This window comes from Magallana gigas, chromosome 2 (genome assembly GCF_963853765.1).
Source record: "Magallana gigas chromosome 2, xbMagGiga1.1, whole genome shotgun sequence".
In the NCBI taxonomy this organism is placed as follows: domain Eukaryota; kingdom Metazoa; phylum Mollusca; class Bivalvia; order Ostreida; family Ostreidae; genus Magallana; species Magallana gigas.
The window spans coordinates 47,128,730-47,154,402 of NC_088854.1; the positions used below are offsets into that span (position 1 = coordinate 47,128,730).

The 25,673-nt window shown below is 37.4% G+C and overlaps 2 protein-coding genes across 3 annotated transcripts in view; one reads left to right on the top strand and one right to left on the bottom strand.

The window, feature by feature from the left end:
* Nucleotides 1–188: 188 nt before the first annotated feature.
* On the top strand, nt 189–7,842 carry LOC105341030 (spartin). Of its 2 annotated transcripts, none has more exons than XM_011447311.4 (8): nt 189–326; nt 921–1,699; nt 1,986–2,171; nt 2,507–2,590; nt 2,716–2,907; nt 5,685–5,864; nt 6,723–6,813; nt 7,265–7,842. In XM_011447311.4, exons 2-8 carry the CDS (start codon nt 934–936, stop codon nt 7,491–7,493), a joined length of 1,728 nt encoding a protein of 575 aa, XP_011445613.3. In that variant the 5' UTR covers nt 189–326; nt 921–933; the 3' UTR covers nt 7,494–7,842. The 2 variants fall into 2 exon arrangements, with proteins under 2 accessions (XP_011445613.3, XP_019928039.3); XM_020072480.3 differs by lacking the exon at nt 189–326 and adding an exon at nt 600–624.
* Nucleotides 7,843–8,809: 967 nt separating this feature from the next.
* LOC105341032 (cadherin-related tumor suppressor) overlaps nt 8,810–25,673 on the bottom strand; it is a 39,960-nt gene continuing 23,096 nt past the window's right edge. Inside the window, exons 7-19 of the mRNA XM_011447313.4 lie at nt 22,932–23,115; nt 20,862–21,112; nt 20,271–20,458; nt 19,528–20,163; nt 18,483–19,365; nt 16,993–18,372; nt 15,029–16,773; nt 14,487–14,587; nt 12,580–12,896; nt 12,136–12,341; nt 11,891–11,996; nt 11,627–11,770; nt 8,810–11,505 (exon numbers count right to left, since the gene is read on the bottom strand). Of these exons, the coding sequence (XP_011445615.3) occupies nt 9,836–11,505; nt 11,627–11,770; nt 11,891–11,996; nt 12,136–12,341; nt 12,580–12,896; nt 14,487–14,587; nt 15,029–16,773; nt 16,993–18,372; nt 18,483–19,365; nt 19,528–20,163; nt 20,271–20,458; nt 20,862–21,112; nt 22,932–23,115 (7,811 nt within the window). The 3' untranslated portion in view covers nt 8,810–9,835. The remainder of the gene's footprint in view (nt 11,506–11,626; nt 11,771–11,890; nt 11,997–12,135; nt 12,342–12,579; nt 12,897–14,486; nt 14,588–15,028; nt 16,774–16,992; nt 18,373–18,482; nt 19,366–19,527; nt 20,164–20,270; nt 20,459–20,861; nt 21,113–22,931; nt 23,116–25,673) is intronic.

The window sequence follows — 25,673 nt, forward strand, 5'->3', positions numbered from 1 at the left end:
TACAGATTCAACCCACCCCCCGAATTGGTGCAACAGTGGAGGTGTTGCACAAACCTTTAAAGCATTCACTGAGATTCATTTGCCTTAGCCACCAAGTAAAGAAATTTTCATATATATATATTATTATATCAATGCAACTTTGATGAAATAGACAATTCTGGGACGTCCGCTCACTGTTGATAACAGGGGCGAAACTCTTCGGTAACGAAACAAGTACTGCAGTCATTGCGAAACAAACAAGCGTCTGCCTGACTGAGACGTTGATTGTGAAAGTAGAAATTTTGACTCATGATCACGATTTACGTTTTACATTTGAGTTGTTTCAGGTAAGATAAAATGTATGCTTATCAATCTATCTCGCGACTTTTTGGTATCGTGTAATATCTCCACAGATGTATTATAAGAAGTCGTAAGAACATGACACAGTACATAAGTATTGAATAACATGTTCTTAAGTTTTTAGGTTATAATTGAAAGTGCGATGTAAATGGCATATTTTCAAGTGTTTAAATGTGTACCGAAATTATGTTTTTTGCAGTATTGTATAACGTGAAAGTATCACAGCAATGGTCCTCATTTTGTAGGGTAATCGATCCAGCGTAATTTTTGTGCGCCGTATAAATGGTAAATAGTTTTAAAATTGCATGTTTTTTTAAATGGGAGGGTAGGTCTAAGGTCTGTCAACCCAAATTACCTGTTAAGCTACAGATCTGCGGTTACTTGTCACCTAAAGAACTTTCTTTCCTGTTAGGTGATTCTGCACCATTTTATATGAAGCTAGGATTACATATAAATATTTACAAGATGTACATTTGTATATAGGATTAAATTGGCTCATAAGTCATCTCTTTTAGATTATAACACAAATAACTACAGTATTTTCTTTTTTTAATTCTAACCCTCAGACTGAATTATTTCAGATAAGTTTTCAATATGGCAGAATGCCAAATGGAGCGGGAACCAAGGGGAGCAAGAGCGAGACCTCCAAGGCCTCCACCCCTTACCCAGAGCAGAGACAGTGTGACGGATGCAAAGACATTTCAGAAGCTTCATGATTCTGCATATAAATATATCAATAAAGGACTTGCCTCAGACGAGGTGTCAAACATCCAAGAAGCCATAGCTAACTACCAGAGAGGTCTGGAGAATATCAGCAAAGGGCTAGAAATAAATGTGGAGAGTTTGAATTGTTCCGAAGATGAGAAAAATGACTTAAAAATGATGCAGCAGAAAATGACCAAAACAAAACTTCAGATTGAATACCGCATTCAGTCTCTGACACAGACAACAAACGGAGTCTCCGATTCAGTGGAAGTTGAGGCCCCACCATCTTATGAAGAATCCATCTCATCCCCTGGGTCTATTTCAGAGGAGGCATTCCTTTCTTTAGGTGACTCAATTATGGGTGAACAATCAAATGACGATTCTCTCTCTGCAAATGCAGAGGAAATATTTGGTATACCTGATGGGGTACAGATTTTCTACATTACCAAGGAAGGGTTTGTCAGTGCACCCTCCTATCCATCGTCCCTCAAAATGGTCCGCTTCACTGAACCCCCACCGGCAGAAGATCAGAACCGACCTCCAGCCTTTCTCAAAGTTGATAACTGGATATACCCTCTTGTCCCTGGGATGTCCCCTGCTTTACATGCAACAAATGGGTCATACATTTTCCCAGATGTAACAGCTAATGCAGAAGGTAAGTGATGATTATTAAAAAGTTTTTAATTCAGTTTAGTTTATTGATTCACCTTACAGCATACAACAATGTTACTTACGATGGATTATCAAATATGGTAATAAATGAAAAATGTGCATATTGTCAAACTATAATGTTTTTATAATTTTAATTGAAACTACACACGTATAAAGCTATTCCTTAGTATTGATATACATGTTATATAAATTTTTGGGCAATTTTTAGAATTATTTCGATAAAGTATCAAGTAGACTTTTAACTCATAGATTTTTTTCTTTTACTGAAGGATCTTCTGTTGGGTTGCTGTTACCTCCAGATGCTACCCCGAGTCAGAGACATCAGTTTGAGCAAACTCTGGCCTCCCTGACAGCTCTGCTGGATCAGACTATGCCTACTGCTCCACCCATGGAGCAGGAACCTTCAGCCCCTCCCATGGAAGCAGAAATGGAAGACATCCGAGAACCTGCAAAGGGTTAGTCCTGCAATTATTTTTGTCTTGATGCAACATTCAGCAATGTATATTACTTATGAATTCCTTATAAAACGCGAGGAATTTATATCCGCGTAAAATTGCGACAAGCATCCCTCGCGGATTTTAAAACCTCGCTATTATTTTCTGAGAGTTGAGAACTATCAGAAATATGAATATATCTCCCGCGTTCGCGATTTTATATTCTCGCGATTTGATACAAAACAGCAGGATCGTGAAATAAAGTACTCGCGTAATATAAGGAATTTACAGTACATGTATTACTTCTCTGCACTAAATGTTTAGAAATTACTTATCTATATTTCTGTTGTATCTAGTGGGTGTCACGGTGTCTGAAGTAGAGGTGAAGGAGAGGACTGAAGACGGCACATCCACCAAAATAGCCAAGGGTATTACAGTAGGTAAGGAATATAACAAATTAAAAAAATAAAGTAACAAATAAGTTTACATGCACCATTAATGCACAATAAACATACCATTTAGATTAAAGATGTACATTTCAATGATTTTTATTTCTGACACACAGCTTCACAGTGGATCTCTTGGGGTTTAGAGAAAGGATCAGAAAAGGCCGGACATTTTATCAGGGTAGGGTCTAGCAAAATAAGAGAGCACCTGCATCCAGAACAGGCCAAACCCATCGACCCCAAGGTACAGAGGGGGGCTGAGTACGCCAGAAAGGGAGCCCATGTCGCTGTATCTGTCAGCTCGTACCTGGGTAAGGATCTTTGGAATAAAACATATTTGTTAAACATGTAGTAAATGTTTGTACAGTATTGATTTGTTATAACTTTAATTTTTTATATTTGATTCTTTAAAATACAATTTTTATGGCGTCGAGCGAAGCTCGAAAGCCATCTAGGGATCGTACGTCCGGAAGTTACATTTTTAGGAGCCAAACAACTCAAATGAGTGCAAAGTTTTCGTATGTGTTTCAAGAAAAATAGATGACATACTTCAATTTCGAGCAGAACTGTACGTCAACAAAACAAGTTTGCAGATTCGAAATGGTTGCCGTCTTTAAAAATGTTCACATTTTATTGAAAACAATATGTCTCGGTTTCAGCGGATGAATACACTAGCACCGAGACACATGCGATAGCTGGGCTTACATACTCAATTTGGTTATGAAATGTACTAGCCTGCAAAATAGATGATTTTGTATCCATATCGAAAATTGACAATGCACAAATGTTTGATCTTGTAGAAACAAAACTTCCTAATCGAGCGATAAGTACATCTACATAAACCAACTAGTGAACTACTTTCACTTTGTAAACAACGTGAATGGGTGCTTTCTTTTATCTACCCCCGATCTTTTCGGCCCGTGTCATTTGGATCCTTGTGAATTTTAGATGAAATTGATAATAAGAGACAGAGTGGTTATCAGCAGTATACAATATATAGAATTAAACACAATAATAATTTAAATATTTATTTCAATATAAATAGAGAAAAAAAAACTAAAAAATTTTTAACTCCTAAGATATTACTATAAACTTAAATTTTCAATTGAAATTCAAAACTTTTTAAGAATTAGGTGAGCAAAGAACTATATATGATAAGAGTTAAATTTGGCCCCCATAATTCACTATTTTTTAAAGTGTTTCGGGTACAAAAAAATGTTATGTTATAATTTAGAAGAGTTGATATAAAATATTTTTTTTCACATATTTGTTTGATTTATTTGCACTCACTTGCTGTATATGACGTCATAAGTGACGCTATTTCTACAATTCAATCAAAATCAGACGAAAATTGACATTTTTCACATCTTTTTACGAATGGGAAATAAAGAGCGCATGCTTGAACCAGGACAAATTTTTTGTCACTTACTAGGCTTAACTAGATACATCTCTGATTAAAATATTTTGTTGGTTCAAGCATGCGCTCTATGTTTCCTGAACGAAAAACTGCTTGAAAACAAGCTTTTTTATGCTAAAATGCAAAAATGGCGGGAAAAGGTTGTCTTCACAATGCCGTATTTCTAATTTGTGGGCACTTGAATCAAAATGAACATTAAGTAAAAATTTCACATATATATCTGTACAAAGAAAACAAAGAATTACAGTAAAATAAAGATATTCCTTTTAGGGGGCCAATTTAGGCCCATACCATATATAGTCCTTTGTAATGAATTGTAATTTTATTAGTTATGTGATAAATAACATTTTCTATTTTTTTTGAAAAATTTTTTTTTGATAATTTATGGAAAACAAAATACCAGCTTTTGAACTTGGTCATTTTTTGGCAAAATATTGCATATAGGGTACCATCATTGTATGGATAAGTCCTCCTACAGTTTTCAAAATAGGAAGTTGTTCTTTTGCAGATCAGTTATACATATATCAGAGGTATGCATATTGCTAGGATTTTGATTTTCGATAATTTATGAAAAAAATACCAGCTTTTGAACTTTGTCATTTTTTGGCAAAATATTGCATATAGGGTACCCTCATTGTACGGATAAGTCCTCCTACAGTTTTCAAAACAGGAAGTTGTTCTTTTGCAGATCAATTACACATATATCAGAGGTATGCATATTGTTAGGATTTTGATTTTCGATAATTTATGAAAAAAATACCAGCTTTTTAACTTAGTCATTTTTGGCAAAATATTGCATATAGGGTACCCTCATTGTACGGATAACTCCTCCTACAGTTTTCAAAACAGGAAGTTGTTCTTTTGCAGATCAGTTATACATATATCAGAGGTGTGCTTATTGCTTGTATTTTGGTTACTGATAATTTATGAAAAAAAAATTAAGTCATTTTTTGGCAAAATATTGCATATGATATAGCGTACCCTCATTGTACGGATAACTCCTCTTACAGTTTTCAAGATAAGAAGTTGTTCTTTTGCAGATCAATTATACATATATCAGAGGTGTGCATATTGCTAGGATTTTGATTACTGATAATTTGTGAAAAAAATACCAGCTTTTGAAGTTAGTCAATTTTTAGCAAAATATTGCATATAGGGTTACCTCATTGTACGGATAACTATTCCTACAGTTTTATAGATAAAAAGTTGTTCTTTTGCAGATTAATTGTACATGTATCAGAGGTGTGAATATTTTTAGGATTTTTATTTCTGATTATTTATGAAAAAAATACCAGCTTTTGAACTTAGTCTTTTTTTTAGCAAAATATTGCATATGAGGTACTTTATTTCACTGGATATGGGTTGACATGGATTATGGATACAGTTCACATATAAAAAGAAAACCCAGTTAGCTGTCTCATTGACAGCTTTTCACTTGTTTAAAAAATTATTTAGGTTTTTACTCTTCAAATTAACTTTAACTCGACGCCATTGTGGCCCTTCAGGCCTTTGATTTAACAATTGAGGAATGAAACTGACTTGCTGTAAGGGTGTATTCAAAATAAGCATATTCACGGCATGCATGTTTTACTATATATCTTAAAAGAAGTTCATTTGTATCCATGGTTTTAATTTTTAACACCATAAACTTTTACATCAATTGACTGATAGTGACCAAATTGGGCCAAGCCACAGTGGCAGTAGCAAAAGAAATGGCCCCTCACATCCGTAAACATGGCCAGAAACTCCTGCCTGACTCCATCAAAAGCAAGACCCCGGCCCCTGGCAGTAATTCCAAGGTGGACAAAGTTGTAGACGGGGCGGTGGAGGTCGCCGCCTCAGGTCTTAAAGGTAAATGATTAAAAAGCATAATCTCAACCTCGATTTCATGTGGGATCAGAATTTGTGTGTATTGTGGGTATATTGTATCTATATATATATATATTCTGTGGCCTCATTCAAATTTTGGTGCTGACTGAATTTTTGTGACATTCACCCACCAATAAACTTTTTTTTTCCTCCAAAAATTACCAGTATGATATGATTTATCTCTTATTTTTTATTCAATATCATTAGGTCATTGCAAGTTTTTTCTTTGTTTAGCGTCCACCCAAAACTCAAAAACCTATCTTTCTATCAGAAAAAACCCACAAACCTTAGAAAAAAAACACAACTTTTAAAGTTCAACAAAATAAAATTTGTTATATATTTCGAAGTATTTTCTTCATTTTGTAACAAAAATACAAAAATAACAAATACCTACTGTATGATTTCCATTTTGAATGTTGTTATACATGTATTTGATTTCTGATCCGGGTTTAAAAATGTGATCCTGAGCCCGACATATGAAGAAGTGATCTAATTTTATGAACAACAATTGTGGTTTTTTTTTAATTTTTAAATCTCAAAACCAATCCCTCCGCGGACGCTAAACATAGAAAAAACTTGGAATGGCCTTACTGTCACTAACTATGTGCAAAATCAAGTACTGTATCGACACACTGATTACACAGGATCGGATAATTTATTTATTTGTTAAATACTATTATCCATTTACAAAATTATAGTCCCAATTGATCCAGTAAATTTAAAACAATGAAAGAAAGTTGTACCTCATAAGTTATATGTTTACACAGAATTTATCATTAAGTTCTGGATGAGGAGCACTTTTTAATGCTATGGAAATATACATGTATTGCTTTTCATTAGGTTTTGGTACAGTTTACATGTCACTGGAGTCAGCAGCTAAAGCCCTGGCCAAGAATCTGGCGAATGAAACAGTCACAGTGGTCAACCACAAGTAAGCTATTGAAGATATTATTTTACCCCCATTTATTATGAGCAAAGCTAATGAATGTTACCTTTTACAATATTCAATAGATGCAGGTCTGTTGCTTCCGGTCTGAAAAAATATTTGGAGGGATGACCTGATAATTTTTTTAGATCAGAAGCTACAGACCTGCAACTGAATATTTGATATCCTATTGAAAGCAATATAGTCAAAAGTTAATTAGATTTACTAGCCATGTTAGATTATCAAGTTATGAGAAGTTGTTGAGATTTCTGTTTGAAGGTAACTTTCTTTATATTGGATATAGAAATGAATCTCTTGCTAAGATATCATCATGATTCCTACAAGTGTCCTGGTCCTTTTCATATATGTTTTAATGTCTGTATGAGAATGAGCAAGATAAGAATTAATCATTAAGTTGAGTAAATAGTAAAAATGAAATTCCTTTGGTAATTTACAGGTATGGAAGTGAAGCCGCTAAATTGTCAGAGAACGCGCTGTATGCAGTGGGAAATGTTGCCATGACAGCGTACAATGTGGATAATCTGGGAGTGAAGGCCATAGCTAAGCGGGCCGCAAAAGACACTGGCAAGGAACTTGTGAAAGATATACACAACGAGTGGAAAGGTGCCAGCAAGCCTCCCAGTATGAATTACTCCTCTTTGAATGACCACCAACACAAGAAGTGATCATGGACAGCGTGATGATTTTCCTCACCATATTGTTGATTTTTCCTGTTATTATTTATTTCTGAATCATGTATCACATGTTGAACCGTTTTACATGAGAAGATATAATTGAGGCGGATTTCATTTTCTTATTATTACAGTGTTGTAATGTATTGTATTCAACATGTGTAAAGGCAAACATGAAGATTCAGTTTATGTTTACATGTATAAGCAATAGTGTGCAAGTATTTGCTGATTGTAAATTGAAACCATTTCCACTAGACTTATGTGAATGATGAGCTCTTTCTTGTTATTTTTTTATGTATAATTACTGTGATAAATAAAAAAATAAAGTTATTTAAAAAAATTAATGGATTTTTATTTTATGATGGAAAAAAAAAACTATTGACAAGTTGCCCTACCTGCAATATATATTGCATTTGATCTACAGTTATATATATTAAACCCAGATATGACTGAATCAATATTAATAGATTGGCAACTATTGCCAGGTTGCTCTACCTGCAATACATATTGCATTTGATCTACAGTTATATATACATGTATTAAAGCTAGTTATGACTGAGTCAATATTAATGATTGGTAAATATGTAGAGTCAAACTTTAGGTATTCCAGAAAGGGTAATAGGAGATGTTTGCTATGTTACAGTTTTGTGCTATTGGACTGTAATTAATAAACATGAAAGAAACACGAAACAAGATCAAAGTATTTTCATGTTTTCACAGATGGCTGTACTTTCAGATTTGATGGTCATTTCAGAAACATGCCAGCATTATAACACATTTACTAGCACCTTTGTAAGCCAAAGTTCTCAAGGGAGGAAAACATGGTTGGCAAAGATGTACTAGCTGTCTACACACAACATGAAGAAGAACATTGACAGGTGCTGGACAACTTCCAGAGAACCCAGCTGGTGTCGTAAATTTAATTTTAATAATCGCCTCCAGTTTGACAATCAACCTTTAATGTTGTCAACCTTCAGCCAAACTTGATACCTTTGTTCTGTCAGAAATTATTCATGTTTCCCCCTGAGTTGATACACTGTCAATAATGTAATAATCTGATAATATGATGTCGGCAGGTCAGTAACAGCATACTTGACGGCCACAGCATCCTTTAATTGATACACTTGGAAACTGAATGTTTCATTATTACATAACAAGACAATGTACTATAAATTTTTAATGACTGCTGTGGCATTGTCCTGATAATAGCTACCTCTTGAGCTTACACAAATCCTCCATTATTTGGATTAACACAGGTGCATAGTTTGAGTTGTCTCTCTTTTGCTGAATACTTCAAAGACAAAACCAGCTCTTTTATAGATATTTTATTATGAGTATAAAAGGTGACAGTTTATTTTACAGATATTAATCACATGATTGCATTTATTATAACATATACCTGTCAATTATTGCAATTAATGAGCTATAAAATAGATGTACAAAATTTTTCGTATAAATTTAAAAACACTTTGGTGTTACAAAACTGTACTTTTTGCTTCAAACAGGGCCTTTGATGCATGGAGTTTTATTCTCCATTTCAAGGAATATCATTGGTTTATCAACAAAAAATTGTCAACATTAAAACACTTTTCATACTTAATAATGCTTTTGAAGAGAAATATCAATTTCAACTTTTTCTTCTAAATTCTTTTTTTTTCACTTGAAACTTTCTCATTCCCAACCAAATAGGAAATCTTTGGCCACCGATAAAAATAAAAAAAAATTCAAAATATGTTTGGAAGTTTTCTTGGATGTTAAACCATGTAGAATTAAATGCTGTGTTGTCAGAAACTTTGGTATATGCCTACTTTGTTCTGATGGGACTGGACTAAAAATTAAGTAGGGTATATGAAATCAACAAAATAATAAATGCACACTTTTGTAACTCTCATCATTGCCAACTCAGTTGACTTTTGTTAAAACTTATAAAAATATATGATGTCTCAAAGACTATTAGGAATGTTTGGGGCATGGACATAACAGTAATTATAATACAATGATATTGCTTTACACCTTTCATGGGACTTATAAAAACTAGTGAAACACTTGAGACAAAATGTTTGGATTCAGTTATGATGCAAAAAGAGGTTAAACTATACATCCATTTCCACTCTCATAATTCATTTTCTACTATGACAAAAATTTGCACCAAACAAACATAAAACATAAATTTGAATAAAATAATAAAAACGTTGTGTACAAATTTGATCAATCATACAATGTATTTACAATTTTGTATAAATGTCAATAAACATTGACTTTGCATATTCAATAACTGCTGCAATAAATAAGGGAATGTTGGGAGGACTTGCACACAAACAGACACACACACACAATCACACATATTCTTCACAATCTGCTGCGACGGGATCACCCTGATTCTCACTCGTCTCTCCGTCAGGCAATGAAGCAATGTCTTTGAACACACCCACAAGTTTTTCGTAACTTGGACCCCAGTTCATCAAGTAATCCCAGGCGAAGTGGCCATTGAGTAGTTTGTGCTCAGCATGAGGTCCCTCTTCGGAGGAACCTACCGTGCTGGCGAACGAACCTCCATTTGAGTCCAGGCCATCAGACTGGGAAGTTCGATTTGGATGACCGGGATCCTCGTGTTCATTGTCTACTTCTGACACTTTCGAAAATATCATTGCATTAGGATCAAACTCATTCTTATTTTTCTCATTTTCATACTCAAATTCTGAGCATGTGAACGAGTCATTAGCACTATCCTCTGAGCTGGACTCGGGTGCCACCAGCTCCACGTCACTGTTTATTGTGCTCATTCGTATATTAGCCATGTGACGTCCCTCCTCTGATGACGACACAGCATCCAATAAACTCACAGGGCTGGGCCTGCGTGGACGGGCGTTCAGTTTTTCAATCTCCTCAACAGTAAGACCCTTCACTTGACGCGAGTTTGGGTCGTAGTATTTGTGCCTGCTGGACTTGACGTGTCCGTTAGGCAGTACAGTTCTAGGAACAGATGAGCTAGTTGAACTTTTACTATGATGACTGGCAAGACTGTGTTCTGATTCTGTTCTGCTATGATGAATGTTGGACACTGGAGTGCCTCTCACATTAGAATGAATCAATGGACTAGCCCGCACTTGCGGACTTTGACGTGAAAGTTGATTGATAGGACTATTGCGCATTCCTACATTGGCAGGACTGCTCCTAGCGGAGTGACTAGGATTGTGTGGCACCTCTAAGTTATTAGCAGGGCTACTTCGTAGTCGCCCTGAGGTCTGTAGTTTGAGGGCCCCCGGTCCTGGACTTTCCCGGGACTTGTATCCAGTAGCAGGACTCTCCTTGTGACGCTTGTGAGAACGTTCTCGCGATCTGTCGTTATAACCTGAGCGATAACCTCGGTAGTGCATGTGAACATCTATGTCAGACGGTGCTATACTGCTAGCATTATCTAGGTCATAGTGTTCTGGCATATCATTTAGTTGGTTCATGTTCACATCACCATTGTCAATGATTACGGTACCATCATCTATTTCGTACGGCTTCCGTTGAGTTGGATCTGAGTTGATCAGATCAGGTCTGTGTAGTCCATTAGGTGAGTATGGTGTGTTCAGGTTGTTTTGTCGGTTGTAATCATTCTCTCCATACCCAGAATCTTGGTGGCTAGGTGAGCTGTTGTTGTAACTTTTGTTCACGTGACCATTCTCTTTTGGTCCGGCTTGGTTTTTGGGATCCTTTCTCTGACGGCGCATGCGGAATAGCACAAACACCATTGCGATTACGATTAAAAGAACTCCGAAGAACACAATCACAACGATGATGCCAATACTGAGGCTCTCTGGCGGCTCACTGACTTGGGCGCACACACGAGTTTCCAGATTTACTGAGCAAGCACCTCCTCCACATGGATTTCCTGCACACAAAGCGGAACATCCAGACTCCACACTTTCTGTTGGTGTGATATCAAAACGATCTGTGGAGCCATTCAGTGGCACAGGAGTCCCATCAATTTTGAACAGGGATATACAGCCTGAAAAAGCTGAAATGAAAGAAAAAAAGGTTTAGAAAAATTATTTCAGCATGCTGATATTCCCAAACTTTTCTATGACATGACTTTTATTATTTTTTATGATTTTCAGAGTTAACCTCGAGATTCTTACCATGGACTTTGCTGTTGTCCACATTGATTGGCGACTCACTAGATCCCAGCACCATTTTGGTGATTGCGACATCAGAGAACTTGACCGCTCCACTCAGTGTCTGCTGATGTTCCTTATCATCCAACCTCAGTGTCACTTGGTTTCCTGTAAAGATTACAACCTCCATTAGAAAGATTAAACGACAGAATAGAATATGATGCTGCATAAATTAAAACTTTGATGTGTATATAAGTTCCCTGTCTTTGTATAAAAGACGGAGCTTACCTGTGACGACGACGGTAGCATTGTGCCATTCTCCATCATGTACTCTACCATCACTGAGCACTGCAGAGGTAGATCCGAATGTATACACCAGCTTCCCTGATCCAACCTATCAAACCAGAACACACAGAAATAAATATGGATATTGACTGGAGCAGGAACACACATTTATCAACAAAATGTATTACATTGTCTAAAGAGTCTTTGCATCAAATTCTTGTGATAGCAGCTCATTGACTGATACGTACCCAGAGAAGTCCTTGATCAGTACGGGTGGACACAATCAGCAAGGGTTCCTGGGGGGCAGTTGTTCGATATCTGATCATAACCGATGATGTGTCAATGGCACGTCGCTTTCTTGAATTTGATTGGCTTATGATTTGATCTCGTCTATAGGATTCCTTCTGAATGAAACTTACACGTGAATTTGATCCAAATCCAAGTGGTCCAGATGCTGCAAAAAACATAAGATCAAATTAAAAATAAATTTTGATAAAGATAAACAGACTGCTTACTCAGATCTATATCATCAAATAACAACATGTTTTTTTATATATATTTTACAAAGAGATTCTTATCAATGAAAGTCAGTAAATTTTGTTATCATAAATACTGGCAATCAATAATACATACACAGTATGAGTTTCATTTTTCTAGACCAGATGTGATAGAATTTAATCAAGTTACCGTACCTATTTCACATGTGGTCCCAGAGAACCCTAGAGTACATCGACAGGAGAACCCCTCCCACTCTTCCACACAGCGACCCCCATTCTTACAGCTGCCCGCCCGACAGTGACCACTCGGTGAGGAACGAGGACATTTATCGAGGACATTACTCTGGCTGTTGGGGGTGGTGGATGTCAGGTGGTTGACAGTGTTGATTCGGAATTCCCTCACACAGCCCACAAAGTCATGAGAGCTGATTTGTCCTGGGCGGGTCTGAATGATTTCTATGTCTTTGAGTCCTCCGAGGAACATGGGGTGACCATTTAAATCTAGATAGTTGCTACAAAAACACAAATATCAAAAGGTTAACTTTCTGTTGAAATTTAATAAAGTGTAAAAGTACATCATTGAAAACTGATTCATTCATTAAAAATCTTGAAAATATCTTAAACATCCTGGAAGTCAGTGTCAAGAGAGCACCTAAGAACCTTATTAAACAAATCGCCTACAGACATGCAACTCTTCAAAATTACACTTTAAAAAAAAAGTCAGATCAAAGTATGATGGTAAAGTGTTGATGAGTGTTTATTTACCTACACTATCCCCCTAAACTTGGTCAGATCTTATGATAACTGATCCTATCGAGTCATAGGGTGTTGGTTTGATGTCAGTAATTGACAGTGGTTGTGTTTGTCAATACAAGGAATTAAATGCTTTAGAAACATTAGACTGCAATATAACTGTATTGATTACAGCTTTCTGGTCATATATCATCAGGTTTTTTTACATTGGCATACCCTGTAGCAGTGTAAACCATACAAAAGTTGGGCCATTTTATCTGTTGGGAATATAAAACTGAGAAGGTACAACACAAACCCCCAACCTATCATCTACAGTTACCTGGGCTATAGAACTGGTACCAGTTATTGATTGTTGTTTGTTCATGTGTACAGATGTTTTATTAATTAAAGGCCAACTTCTGACATTTGTACTGGAACAATGAAACATTTAAACCATCAAGTTAAATCAATCTCTTCATCTATTTTTACTTGACCATTGACAGATTTAATTGTCAAGATGGACTCCTACCCAATAAGATCGGTGGCTGTTTACAAAGCGAAGGAGAAGAGTTCTACTCGACTGAACACAACTCAAAAAGCTCGATCGAGTTACAAATTCAAACCGCGATGTATAAATGCAGCACAATAGCTGCCTAACTGCTCCGTAATACAATAAAAATGTGGTGTAATCTACACATCAATGGGGAATAAATACGTAGGGTACGCAGACTACCCGAGACTTACATCCATTTCATAAATTAATGGCAATGATAAGCTTACACACCCGAGTGCCCTCTCTTAAAGCAGACAGGCATGACAGTTTCAGTAAATTTAATCTTAATAGAACCCCACATCTCAAAACCGCGTAATCGGAGTATAAAAAAATCCCCCTGACTGCAAATACCTCTGTATTACAAAATTCTAAAGATATTTCTATCATGACTGTTGACAATAACAAAGTAATGGCTTGGCCACAATCAAGAGTTGCAAGAACAGAAGATAAGTCCATCTTAACCTCAGGTGAACAACAAAAGCAGGAATTCTATTTTGGTTTTCTGAATGAGTTTCTACTGATAGGAAGTAATCAGCTAGTTATGGACATGTCATTACACAGTTTAGGAGGCTAGATGCTCCATAAATTACCCATCAAATCTACCTTAAATTTTACTCATTACTTTTTGTCACAAACTAAATCATTCAGTAAAGAAAAATCGAAATATTTTAGATTTAATTAAAATTTATATATTTTTAAATATCTTTATTCAGAGCTCTTCATTTCAAGGAGATAAATATAGTCCAAAAATGGCCATTGCAGTCTAATTCTCATCCTCATAATGTCCTCAATGAGAAGTACATGTAGTAGGACCTACTTTGATTGGCTGCCTTTCCTGTAACAGGAGTCGTCTCCGATCTGGCAAGTGTTGCATTCTGTACTTGTAGCAGGGCAGTGGGTCACCTTTAATTCAGCAACCTAAAACAAGATCCAAAATGTCAGCCACACAGAGAGAAAAGGCTTCCAGCTGAGCTCCCATATACAATGTAGATAGGGAGGCTCATATTGTACATGGATTATTTTAATGTTCCAGGTTTCTATAGTTCTATCAGTTACAATCACTGCTTCCTGAACATAAATTCTCAATAAAATGATTTTAATTACATTTTAAGACAGATCAGTTGGTGTCTTACAAAAGAGTTTATTATCATATTTCAAATATTAAATATGCACAACACCTTTCAATTCTCAAGGACAACCATAAAGGCATAAACCATTGTCATTTTACTCCTCTTATTGTCATTTAATCAGACACACTGATAAAAGTAAATCTCAAAGCTATTTGAAATAATACCTAGCATTTTCCATTATGTCTATCCTTAAATTTTATCAATGAAAACTATTATACACTGTACTTACAGCTAGCCTCCTCTGGACTTGAACTCTGAACCACTCTCCCGTTGACACATTCTTGGGAACAGTAAGAACTGTTGCTGTGGCGTCTCCAAAGTTGAAGGAGAATCTGACTTTTCTGTTGAAAATCTCCAGCGCCAGGAACTTGCCAGTGTTGCTTGGATTGTACAGGAGAAGTCCCTTGGACTTGATGGTGGAGAAGGTCAGGTCAAGGTCGATGTCCTTCAGGTTCTGATCAATTGAATTAAACTCCATGTAAGACTGTTCAGAGAAGCCTTTAGACACATGCTGGCACCGACTTCCCCAGAATTCATAGGGACACTGGCAGTGGAAGCCATCCAGTTCATTCTTGCATTGGCCACCATTTTGACATGGACTGGATGCACAGTGATTGGATCCGGTCTCGCAGTGTTGTCCAGTGTATCCATCTGGACAATGGCAGGTGTAAGATCCAGGCAAGTTATTACAAGTACCCCCATTTTGACATGGACTGGATGTGCATTCATTTTTATCCTGTGTGCAGTTCTGTCCAAGCCATCCCTCGAGGCACTGACATACTCCATTCTGGCAGTACCCACCGTTGCTACAGAACCCGCCCCCACAGGGCTGTACTGGTTCTTCACAGTAGCGACCAGTGTACTGGGATGGACAGCTACAGTAGAAGTCAGGCACCATGACTGGAGAAGTCAGGACAAATAGTGGGGAGTCCAAGGTATGGAGGCCCGATCTCACATTGATTCGGTTTAAACAAGTCCCTGAATTGCATGTGGAGACTTCACAAACAGAGTATCCAATCTGGATTCTGTTTTCTGGATTGACCACGTTAGGGAAAATGGCACTCGCAACAGCTTGCTTGTTGGAGTTTAGTTGTTGTTTCAAGAAGTCATGCAACACTACTGTTCCTGATGCTTTGACTACACTGACATATACAAGGGTTCCTGCATCTTTGGAGTCCACATTCAGAATGGTCACACTGTCCTCTATGCTGAATAACTTTGACACAGCTTTTTGAAAATTATCAAATTTTTCTTTCACAAACTCTGCTTTTGTAATTCCATCAATGTAAATGATAACAACATTATCCAGTGTGACATTATCGAAATAAACCAGTAATGATCTGACATTATAAGACACCATTATATTTCCATCTGATCCTTGAACATTCAGTGTTCGCGAAGGTGGTGTATGGAAGCTGAGTAGAGTTAACTGGCATCCAGCACCCCTGGTTATTGTGTAGTACTCATCAGTCACAGTGCAAGTGTAGGTCCCTGTGATATCTTCGTCCAGCGGTCGAACGTCTGCTACTGGAGCTGTAGGCAAAGTTGTCTCAAAAACACCGACCTGGATTACAAGATCTCTAGCCTGAGGCGGAGAATCATTAACGTCTTCGACAACGACCTTGAATGTCAAGGTTGCTGATTGAGTGGGTGTACCAGCATCTCTCACAATCACTGTGACATCATGCTCACTTCCCTGGGGTGCCTCTCTGTCTAGAACCTGTTTGGTGACCACTAGTCCCTCTGCTGAGATTTCAAAGTTGTCAGAACCTGTGGAGATTTGATAGCCAAATGGGCCTTGGTTTCCTAGCTGTCCCACCAGGTCTAGATCCTGATCAGCAGTGTTTGTGACCAGATCCATCACCCTGGTCCCCACTGGCATGTTCTCCTTGATGTACCCAGTCAAGTCTGCTGGAGTGAAGTAAGGGGGGTTGTCATTATCATCAAGTAGGGTTATTCTCACTGTTGCAGATCCTAAAAACATAAAAATAAAACATATATATACAGTACATAACCATATAAACAAAAATTTAAAATGCTTAACAAAAAAAGGATAACTTAATTAACCTTCATCCATTAGCCAAATGTTTGAAAATATCAAATTTCAAAAAAAAAATCAGATATTGGGTGCGTTCCCAACAGAAAAAACTTTCCTCCAAATGTCTCAAAAACTAATTTTAAACCTATACTGACCTGTGGCAGGTGGGGTTCCTCTGTCCACAGCTCCCACCAGGATGGAGTGGGTGGCATTGGTCTCCCTGTCCAACTTCCCTCTACCTGTGGTGTGAATACGACCATTCGTGGAGTCAATAGAGAACTCTTCACTACCCCTCAGAATTCTGTAACTGAACTGTCTGTCTTCTGGCATATTGTCCCTGTCATTGGCTGTTACTGTAGTGACAGTGACTCCTCCTGCAGAGTTTTCCAGAATGCTGGCTTGGTACAGGCTCTGAGTGAATACTGGTGCATCATTGGCGTCTTCTACTGAGATGGTGACTGTACAGGTATCAGTGTCATTTCCCTTCACACTCTCCCAGTTCTTGGCCAAAACATTCAGCACTACATGTGGAGAACTCTCATAATCTGGTTTACCAGATACAAAGATGTCCCCTGTCTTGTAGTTGACACTGAACCCTTTTACATTGCTGGAACCGATCAGATAGTAATACACCACTCCATCAATTCCTTTATCCCTATCTGTTGCACTCACTTTGCCAATAACGCTTCCATTGGCAGCAGATTCTTTGGTAGAGAAGGCATAGGTCTTTTGCACAAATTCTGGGTAGTACTCATTGACGCTAGTGACATGCACTGTGACTTTCACAGTATTTCTCATATTTATGTTATTTGGATTTCTGGCTATGACAACCATTGAATATTTGATTTGGTTTTCATAGTCCAGAATTCCTTTGGTCATTAAAGTTCCAGTGTCTTTATTGATCTTGAACAAAGTGAGAGCGAGTTGGTCACTTCCTGACTCACTGATGTAGTACTCAATGCGTGCATTGTCCCCTGTATCAATGTCTCTTGCCTGGACCTTGATGATACTGGTGTCCGACGGAGAATTCTCTGGGACAAAACCTTCAAAATGAGACTGTGTGAACAAAGGAGGGTTGTCATTCACATCAGTCAACTGGACTGTTAAGATGACAGTTGCTTCTTTGTAATGTAGTGCAGAATCCCTTGCAGATACATTTAGCAAATATATGTTTGTTGGAGAATCATAGTCCAGAGCCTTAGCAACAGATATGACACCATTTTCTGAGTTGATTTGGAAAACTCCACCTGGATTTCCACCTAGTATATAGTATGAGACTTTACCATTGGGACCAGGACTATCTTGATCAGTGGCAGTTACCCTAGCAACACTCTGACCAATAGGAGCATCCTCCTGGACGTTATACACACGGCTTGCAGGTTGGAACACTGGAGTGTAGCTATTCTCTGCTGTGATTGACAAATGGACAGGAACTGTAGCTGATTTAGGAGGCATTCCTTTGTCCTCTGCTCGAATGGTAATTGTGAAATCCTGGTTTCTCTTGGTACTTAACACCTGAGCAACCGTGATTAAACCTGTAATAAATAAAAATTACATTGAGAACACAGGAAAAACAAATTTCATAGGAAATTAAGAAAATGCAGTATTTTTATAAATTTGAAAAAAATTTAAAGGTGTAACATACCTGTGGTTTTGTTGATGAAGAAATAACTGGATCCATTTCCACTTTCAATGAAATACTCCACCTCTGCATTCTGCCCAACATCCAGCTTGTCCTGAGCCAGCACGGTCAGTATTCTCTCTCCCTGAGGAGCACTCTCGGGTACCGCAGAGAAGTACAGGTCCTGATCAAACACTGGGGCGTGGTCATTGGCATCAATTATCTCTATGGTGATGATGGCCTCGGAGGACTTGGCTGGTGTTCCAAGGTCTGTGGCAATGACCACTAGCTCCCTCTGATTTAGAGCATTAGAGTAGCTTTTGTGGTAGATGTAGGTAAGTGTTTCCTTGGATGTGATTACACCTGTCGTGTCATCGATGGCAAACTCTGAAGATGGCAGCTTGAAGGAGAAATAGGAAACATTGTTTGGTGAGGTTACATCATTGTCAAGGGCTGTTAATTTGCCAACAGTGGAGCCAACAGGTTGCAACTCTAAGAAGTTGAAGGTAACTGGGGGCTGAATTTGTGGTGCATTATCATTGACATCCGTGACAAACAAGTGTAGATATCCACGAGTAGAAAAAGACCCATCATCCACAATAAGTGGAATAGTGATTCTCTGAGTTCGGAGTGCTTCTCTGTCAATGGAAGACTTCAAGGTGATGTTGCCAGAGTCAGCATCAATGTTGAACAAGTTGGAGTAGTTGGCTGTGGTGTCTATGCTGTAGTGAGCCTTGGCATTGATTCCAATGTCTTTATCAGTGGAGGTCACCTGGATGATAAAGCTGTTGACTGGAAGATCCTCCGGTATGGTCACAGAGAATATGGTGGAGAATGTAGGCGAGTTGTCATTGACATCGATTAGTGTTACTCTGACAGTGGTGGTGCCAGTTCTACGAATTAATCCCTGAAAATAAACATGGTAATGTTCAATGTAACTGGCCACAAGTCAAATTATAGGAAACATGTTACATTATCTTTGAATTATTGAATGTTCTACAAAACTATACGGAAATTAAATCTGCAAGATAAAGTAGTAATATTTCAACAATTGAATACACTGACTTACCATGTCATGAGCCTCAATGATGAGATTGTAAAAATCCTGGGTCTCTCTATCTAAAGCCACTTTGGTTTGAATGACTCCAGTCACAGGGTCGACATTGAATGTACCCTGAATATTGTCCACATTTCCCCCAGCAAGGACATACACAACCTTTCCATTGTCCCCACTGTCTGCATCAGTAGCATTCACTGTATAGACCTTCGAGGAGACTGGGACATTTTCTCTGATAGATGTAATGTATACTCCTTCTTGGAAGCGGGGTGTGTTGTCATTCTCATCCACGATGTTGATGACAACTTCTTTATATGCCGAGAGTAAGAGATTGTCACCCTCTGTTGCTTGAACCCACAGGTGGAAATCAGGGGTCATCTCGTAGTTCACTTCTCCTGCCACACGAATGGTTCCAGAACTTTCTTCGATGCGGAAAGTACTGCCAACATTTCCACCGGCAATGCTGTACTTGATGACACCATTGTTAGTTGCAGGTCGAGCGGTAACAGTAGTCACCACATGCTCCAGTGAGACTCCCTCATTTAGTGATACAGGACTGTTCACTGTGTCAAACACAGGGATACTTGAGGGACCTACAGACGAAATCTCAACCACAAGTGTCGTGGTGGACATCTTCTCTTGTGAACCCTGCAACAGTGTTCATAGGATATTTATACCACAGTACTCAATTTCCTCACTTGAATGACCACAAAATCATCAATATATCAGATAACTGTAAATCTTCTGTCACTTACCTGGTCCCTAGCCTCTATTGTGCACTGAAACCTCGATCCAGCTCCAGACATGAAGGTTGCAGCAGTGATGATGCCTCTCTGACTGTCCAGGTTGAATTTGGAGCAGTCGCCCCCCTGTAGCCGATAAGTAACACGTCCATTTGGTCCAACGTCTCGATCAACGGCGGTTACTCCCACTACAAACTGACCTGTAATGTCAAAGAACTGTTTATTGTACAAGCGATCTTTGAACATACTCTCTAGAACTGGAAAATGAGATCTTCAAAGAATTGGTTTTTTAAAACTATTACTGCTTGCCAACATTCTCAATATTTCTGGATATTTTATACCAATACCCTGGTACATGTTTCTACATTACTGGCCATGGACCAATTGTTGTCAAGTACCATTGCAATATGAAACAGTGCAAGTTAACAAACAAAACTGAGTGGTGGAGAATGGGTACCGGTACTTGGAAAGAACTTGACCTATGTCTGTACAGCATTTTGATTGTGCTATCTTAACATTCCATTGAAAAAGATTATGGTATAATGTTGCAGCTCTCATTTTGTGTGCTATACATACAATAAGGACTTGCACTATTCCCAGTACCTAAAGAAGTTGGATTATTCAGTGTTTTGTTGTAGGTCTGTTTCTCAAACTGTGGGACGTTGTCATTGACATCGTCCACATAGACAGTGATGTTGGCTTCAGCGGACTTGGCCAGGTTCCCATGATCCTTTGCTACCACAGTCAGGTGGTAGAGTGCGGTGTCCTCGCGATCCAAGAGTTTCTGGGATGTCAGAATGCCACTGTTTGTATTGATGGCAAATCTACCATCTACATCATCCAGCAGACTATAACTACAATCAAACAACAATAAAAAAACAGTAATACATTAACGTTAATTTAAAGTCTGCATTCAATATTTGATTTGATAGAGAGAAGTAAAGCCTCTACTCAGTGTTTTCTCTGTCATGCCTCAGTACTCTTCGTGTTAAAACGCAGACTGTAAATGCTATGTCCATAATCAACACCTACCCCATAACTTACAAACAAACCATTCAAATGCATTATATGAAATTTACCTAGCTCTCACACTGTCTGTTTAAAAAGAATCAATTAGGTCTACTAGTCAATTTCAATCTATGTGACGAAAGCGCTAAATCACGATTATGTACATAGCCCACAAACTGCAAAGTGAAGATTTCCTCAAATGACATATTCCATTGAAGCTCTGTCAAATTCAACTCAGTTCTTTAAAATTAGTGGCCAGTTCTACTGGGGTCAAGCTCATTCAATTCCAAATCAAATAATTCACATCTTCTCAAAATCTAAATTCATTTATGCACTCCATGAAAAGTACGATTTTTTGTCATTAATGATTAGATATCTGTGGAATGCATACCAAAGTTTATCAATATTAATTGTTTGATTCACCACACACAAAAAATATAACAAAATATATTGATTATATGTGGATGTACAAACATTTTTAAAAAACCTTAAGTATTGATTTAAAACTAATACTAATCAATTGCAAGAGAAAAGAAAGTTGTGTTTTATTTGTACACGAGTGTAGATGTTTTTTGTGTATGTTTGCAAGACTCCTCCACTACGAGACAAGAGGTATATGTTGGGTCGCCTTTCCCCAACCCATTTCACACATTTGATCGTGGAGCGCACTCCAACTAAGACACAGTAGTGATCCAATCAAGGTCTCCCAGAAACCGAGCCAGGGATCGCTTTTGTTTTAATACTTCAGACTTACCTGGCAGCTCAATCAGACATTAATCCAGGTCATATATAAAACTGCCTGCACTGTTTGCATCGCAATTGCATTCAATGCCTTTGCAAATAAAGTCTATTAAATGAAATTTGATTGTATGTTCTTGAGATTTACCCACGTTTAAATTCTGCTATATCATTCTTTTAAAGAACTTAAAAAAACTTTTTCGGTGAATGACCGTATTTATCCTTAAATATGATGGCTGTCATAATCAAACTTATTCTAGTACATGCATATGTTTTATTTGTATTTATCATGTTAATAAGTTTCCTGGGCATGTTGTTAAATGGTCCACCTGGTTAAAGCCCCGACGTAGAAACCCCAAAATGTCTTCATGAACTTGATGAACTTTGGAACATATTAATGAACCTGACAGAAATACAATAGATCCAACCAAGAATGAAAATAATCTTTGGGACATGAAAAAATTAAATTCATAAATATAAGTACTACTGTACTTCAAAATGAGAAGTTGACTGACATGAAGTAATGGTGATATGCAATGACTGAATTGATGACTACTTTCAAAATTTTGAACTTTCAATCATCAAATTTATGAACAAATTTGGAACTTTCAACTCTTTATACACCTTAATTTGCTTTGTTTTGCAGTATTTGAGTATAAGGTCCACTGTTCTACACTTAATAGTTAGTTTGTAAAGTAATGCCTACAACCAAATATTTAGGGGTGCAGTGCAGTATCTCTGACCAAAATGTGCCCACGGTTATATTGTCCTACTGCAAAGTTGTTGGACAATAGCTTAGCTAGTCTGAGCAATATGCTCACTGTTTTCAATCTTTACTGCGTTGGTCTGGTCATACCTGATTTGTGCAAAATAGACCAACTGTTATACTGTCTACATTAACTCTATAGTCTGTTTAGCAGCACCAACCTGATTTGAGCATTAGGCCCACTGTCGTTGTCAGTGGCTGTCACTGTCAGGATGTCAGTGGGTCCTGGCTGATTCTCCTGTACATGACCTACGTAAGAGGAGCTTCGATCAAACATTGGTGCGTTGTCGTTGACATCTTCCACCTCGATGTAGATGGTTCCGGTGCCTGTTAGCCGTTCAGATCCTGTCAAACAGAAAAATGTTCATTTTGAGATACACATTTAAAAATTTCAACAATTATACCAGGCAATGTAATCTTTTGGCAAAAAAATGTAATGGGTTATCTAAATTCAGATAAATTCATGATTTTACCTCTTTAAAAACCAATAACTTTGTCTAATTATTCTTTTTTAATGATTTATTATGATTAATTGATTTTTGACTTAATTTTGAAGAATATTTGTTGTTAATGGGAATGTAATAGGAAACAGGGCCTGTAATGACTATTGGCCTGACAAAAACTCATTTTTTTTCAATAGGTGTAGTCAGGTCATAATCCCTCTATCATATCATGTGATCAGATGCCAAGCTGAGTAACTGAGAGTAACATCCTTTGTGGAGGATAGATATCAGTGTGTGGGGGATGTATATCGGATACTGTCTCCATTAATCAAAAGAAAAAAAGGCTGTCTCCGTAAGTGAGCGTCTCCGATGCAACAAAACACAAGAGACACCAGAGTCCAATTTCTCTTTTGTTCATTCTCAAAATCTGTCATTGTTCTAATGTGTACAAAATAGATACCAGTTCAGAAGTTTCTCTTAAATGACAAGATCGTCTAATCTTTGAACGCCTGCGAATAGCACTTTAAAGTATCTCGGTATCTGGATATCTAGAAATACATAGATTGATAGAAGTGGAGAAAATGACAATTATTTTTTTTTATCTTTTCGGTGAATCATATCTTGTACCAGTGTGAATGGGCCTGGCAATAGCGACGTTAAACCTCCCTTTTAAACAAACAGTTGAAAAAATATTTAGACAACACCTTTATGCATCGGAGATAAATTTATCTATATGAGCCTTATCAAAGAGAAATGCTTGGTGATATACACCTCTGTACACAATTCTATTGAAAGCTATTTTAGAAATTCTTCAGAGCTCATAACTAGATTTGAACAGTGGAGCAAAAATTACTGTCATATCTCTGGCCATCTCATGAAATATTCAAAGTGAATAGTTGCTAAGATATTAGTAATCAAATTCATTTCTCATGGCGTGAGATCATAGCGTGCATCATGTCTCAAACAAAATGCAGCTTTTCTAATGGAAAATCTGACTTTCTGTGCCCCTGGGTGAAGGGAATTTCAATCAAGTTGTCAAGGAAGACAGATGATTTGATGGCTGAATCAGGGTGCTGATGGGTAGAGCTTTCAGTCCCCACATACCACCCCACCAAGTCAGACTGGGCAGTGTGTCAGACAACCATTACACTCATCAGTGGACCATAAATCATCAATTTCTCCTTTTGGTCATTTGTCAATGGGGAGAAAATGATGGACGACCCACAGAACATATTATGTGGACATCGTCAGGTATTGGCCAAATCCTCACACCTTTGGATCAGGACGGGAAATGGAAAGTATGTGTACAAGATGGAAAGAATGTGTTCATGATCACCTGAATGCATTTGTATGGGAGCTTTCTAGCTATATATCAGATCCCCTACAACTTTCATCACCATTTAGTTGACACAGTCAAGTGGCAAAATTCAAGATGGAAGATAAATATCTACGCAGAGTTCTTTTGTGAAATCTCGAAAACCGGCACACACCAAACATGCCTTTCACCCCCAAATTACATAAAATTCAATTTCGAATTTCTTATAAATTTCAGTAACTAGCAATTGGGTGTTTTGCTTATCTGAATATTGAATCTTTCAGGGACAATTCAATTCACCTACAACATGCCTGGGGGGGTCAGGGAAAAGGTTTTTTATAATTGATTCACTGCTCGATCAAATCCATTGGTATTATGTGTTATCTCTTCCTATCTTCCCAGGGGGAATGACAATCGTACCACAAAAACACACCAATGTCTGGTTTAACAAAACAAATTCTACACCTAAATTGATATATCTCCATAAAAACTACGCTAATCTGCATTTATTTCATTCTAAACTGCTGTTCATGTTGAACGGCTATTCTAGGCCTGATCTTTTGAAGTGGCATTGATTATTTGCATACAGATGAAGAAATTATTCTCCTTTTTTTCATAAAATGACGACATATGAGATTTATATCACAACTACAAGAATTTTAAACCTGATTTTTGTGTCAATTATATTTGCTTTTTCAAAGCCTTCACTTAACAGTACATGACGATAATTTAGAACAACTTCCAGAATTTAAACATGCACCATGGCTTAGTAATTAAAGATTTTGTTGTTCGTTGGCAGGGCAGTTTTACCACCAATTAACTCAAATTTACTGTCAAAGTTTTTATTTTTTTTTTAAATTGTCATGAACTACTCTTCCTTTGTCAAATTCAAATTTGAATACAACTTCTGTAATAACTCAATTAAGACAATTTTCTTTCTTATTTCTAAAGTTGTGAAATCATGATGAATGGAGCCCAAAGAATCCTTGCTTGGGAATCTGGACACCTGTTCATTCAAACTTCAAAAAGTATGTGACACTTTGAAAGACTGTTGTCATGTATAGCCTTGCTAAATTGTCATTTTTGTTATCTTTGCTGAGAAAACAACTTCAGCTTTTCAAAGATTCTCAAAAGAGATACAAAGA

What these genes read in the sequence shown, in the direction of transcription:
- LOC105341030 (XM_011447311.4), top strand. Translation starts at nt 934, where the DNA reads ATGGCAGAATGCCAAATGGAGCGGGAACCAAGGGGAGCAAGAGCGAGA. An exon ending in TGTAACAGCTAATGCAGAAG is followed by an intron (nt 1,700 to 1,985) that starts GTAAGTGATGAT and finishes CTTTTACTGAAG; the next exon opens with GATCTTCTGTTGGGTTGCTG. An exon ending in AGCCAAGGGTATTACAGTAG is followed by an intron (nt 2,591 to 2,715) that starts GTAAGGAATATA and finishes TCTGACACACAG; the next exon opens with CTTCACAGTGGATCTCTTGG.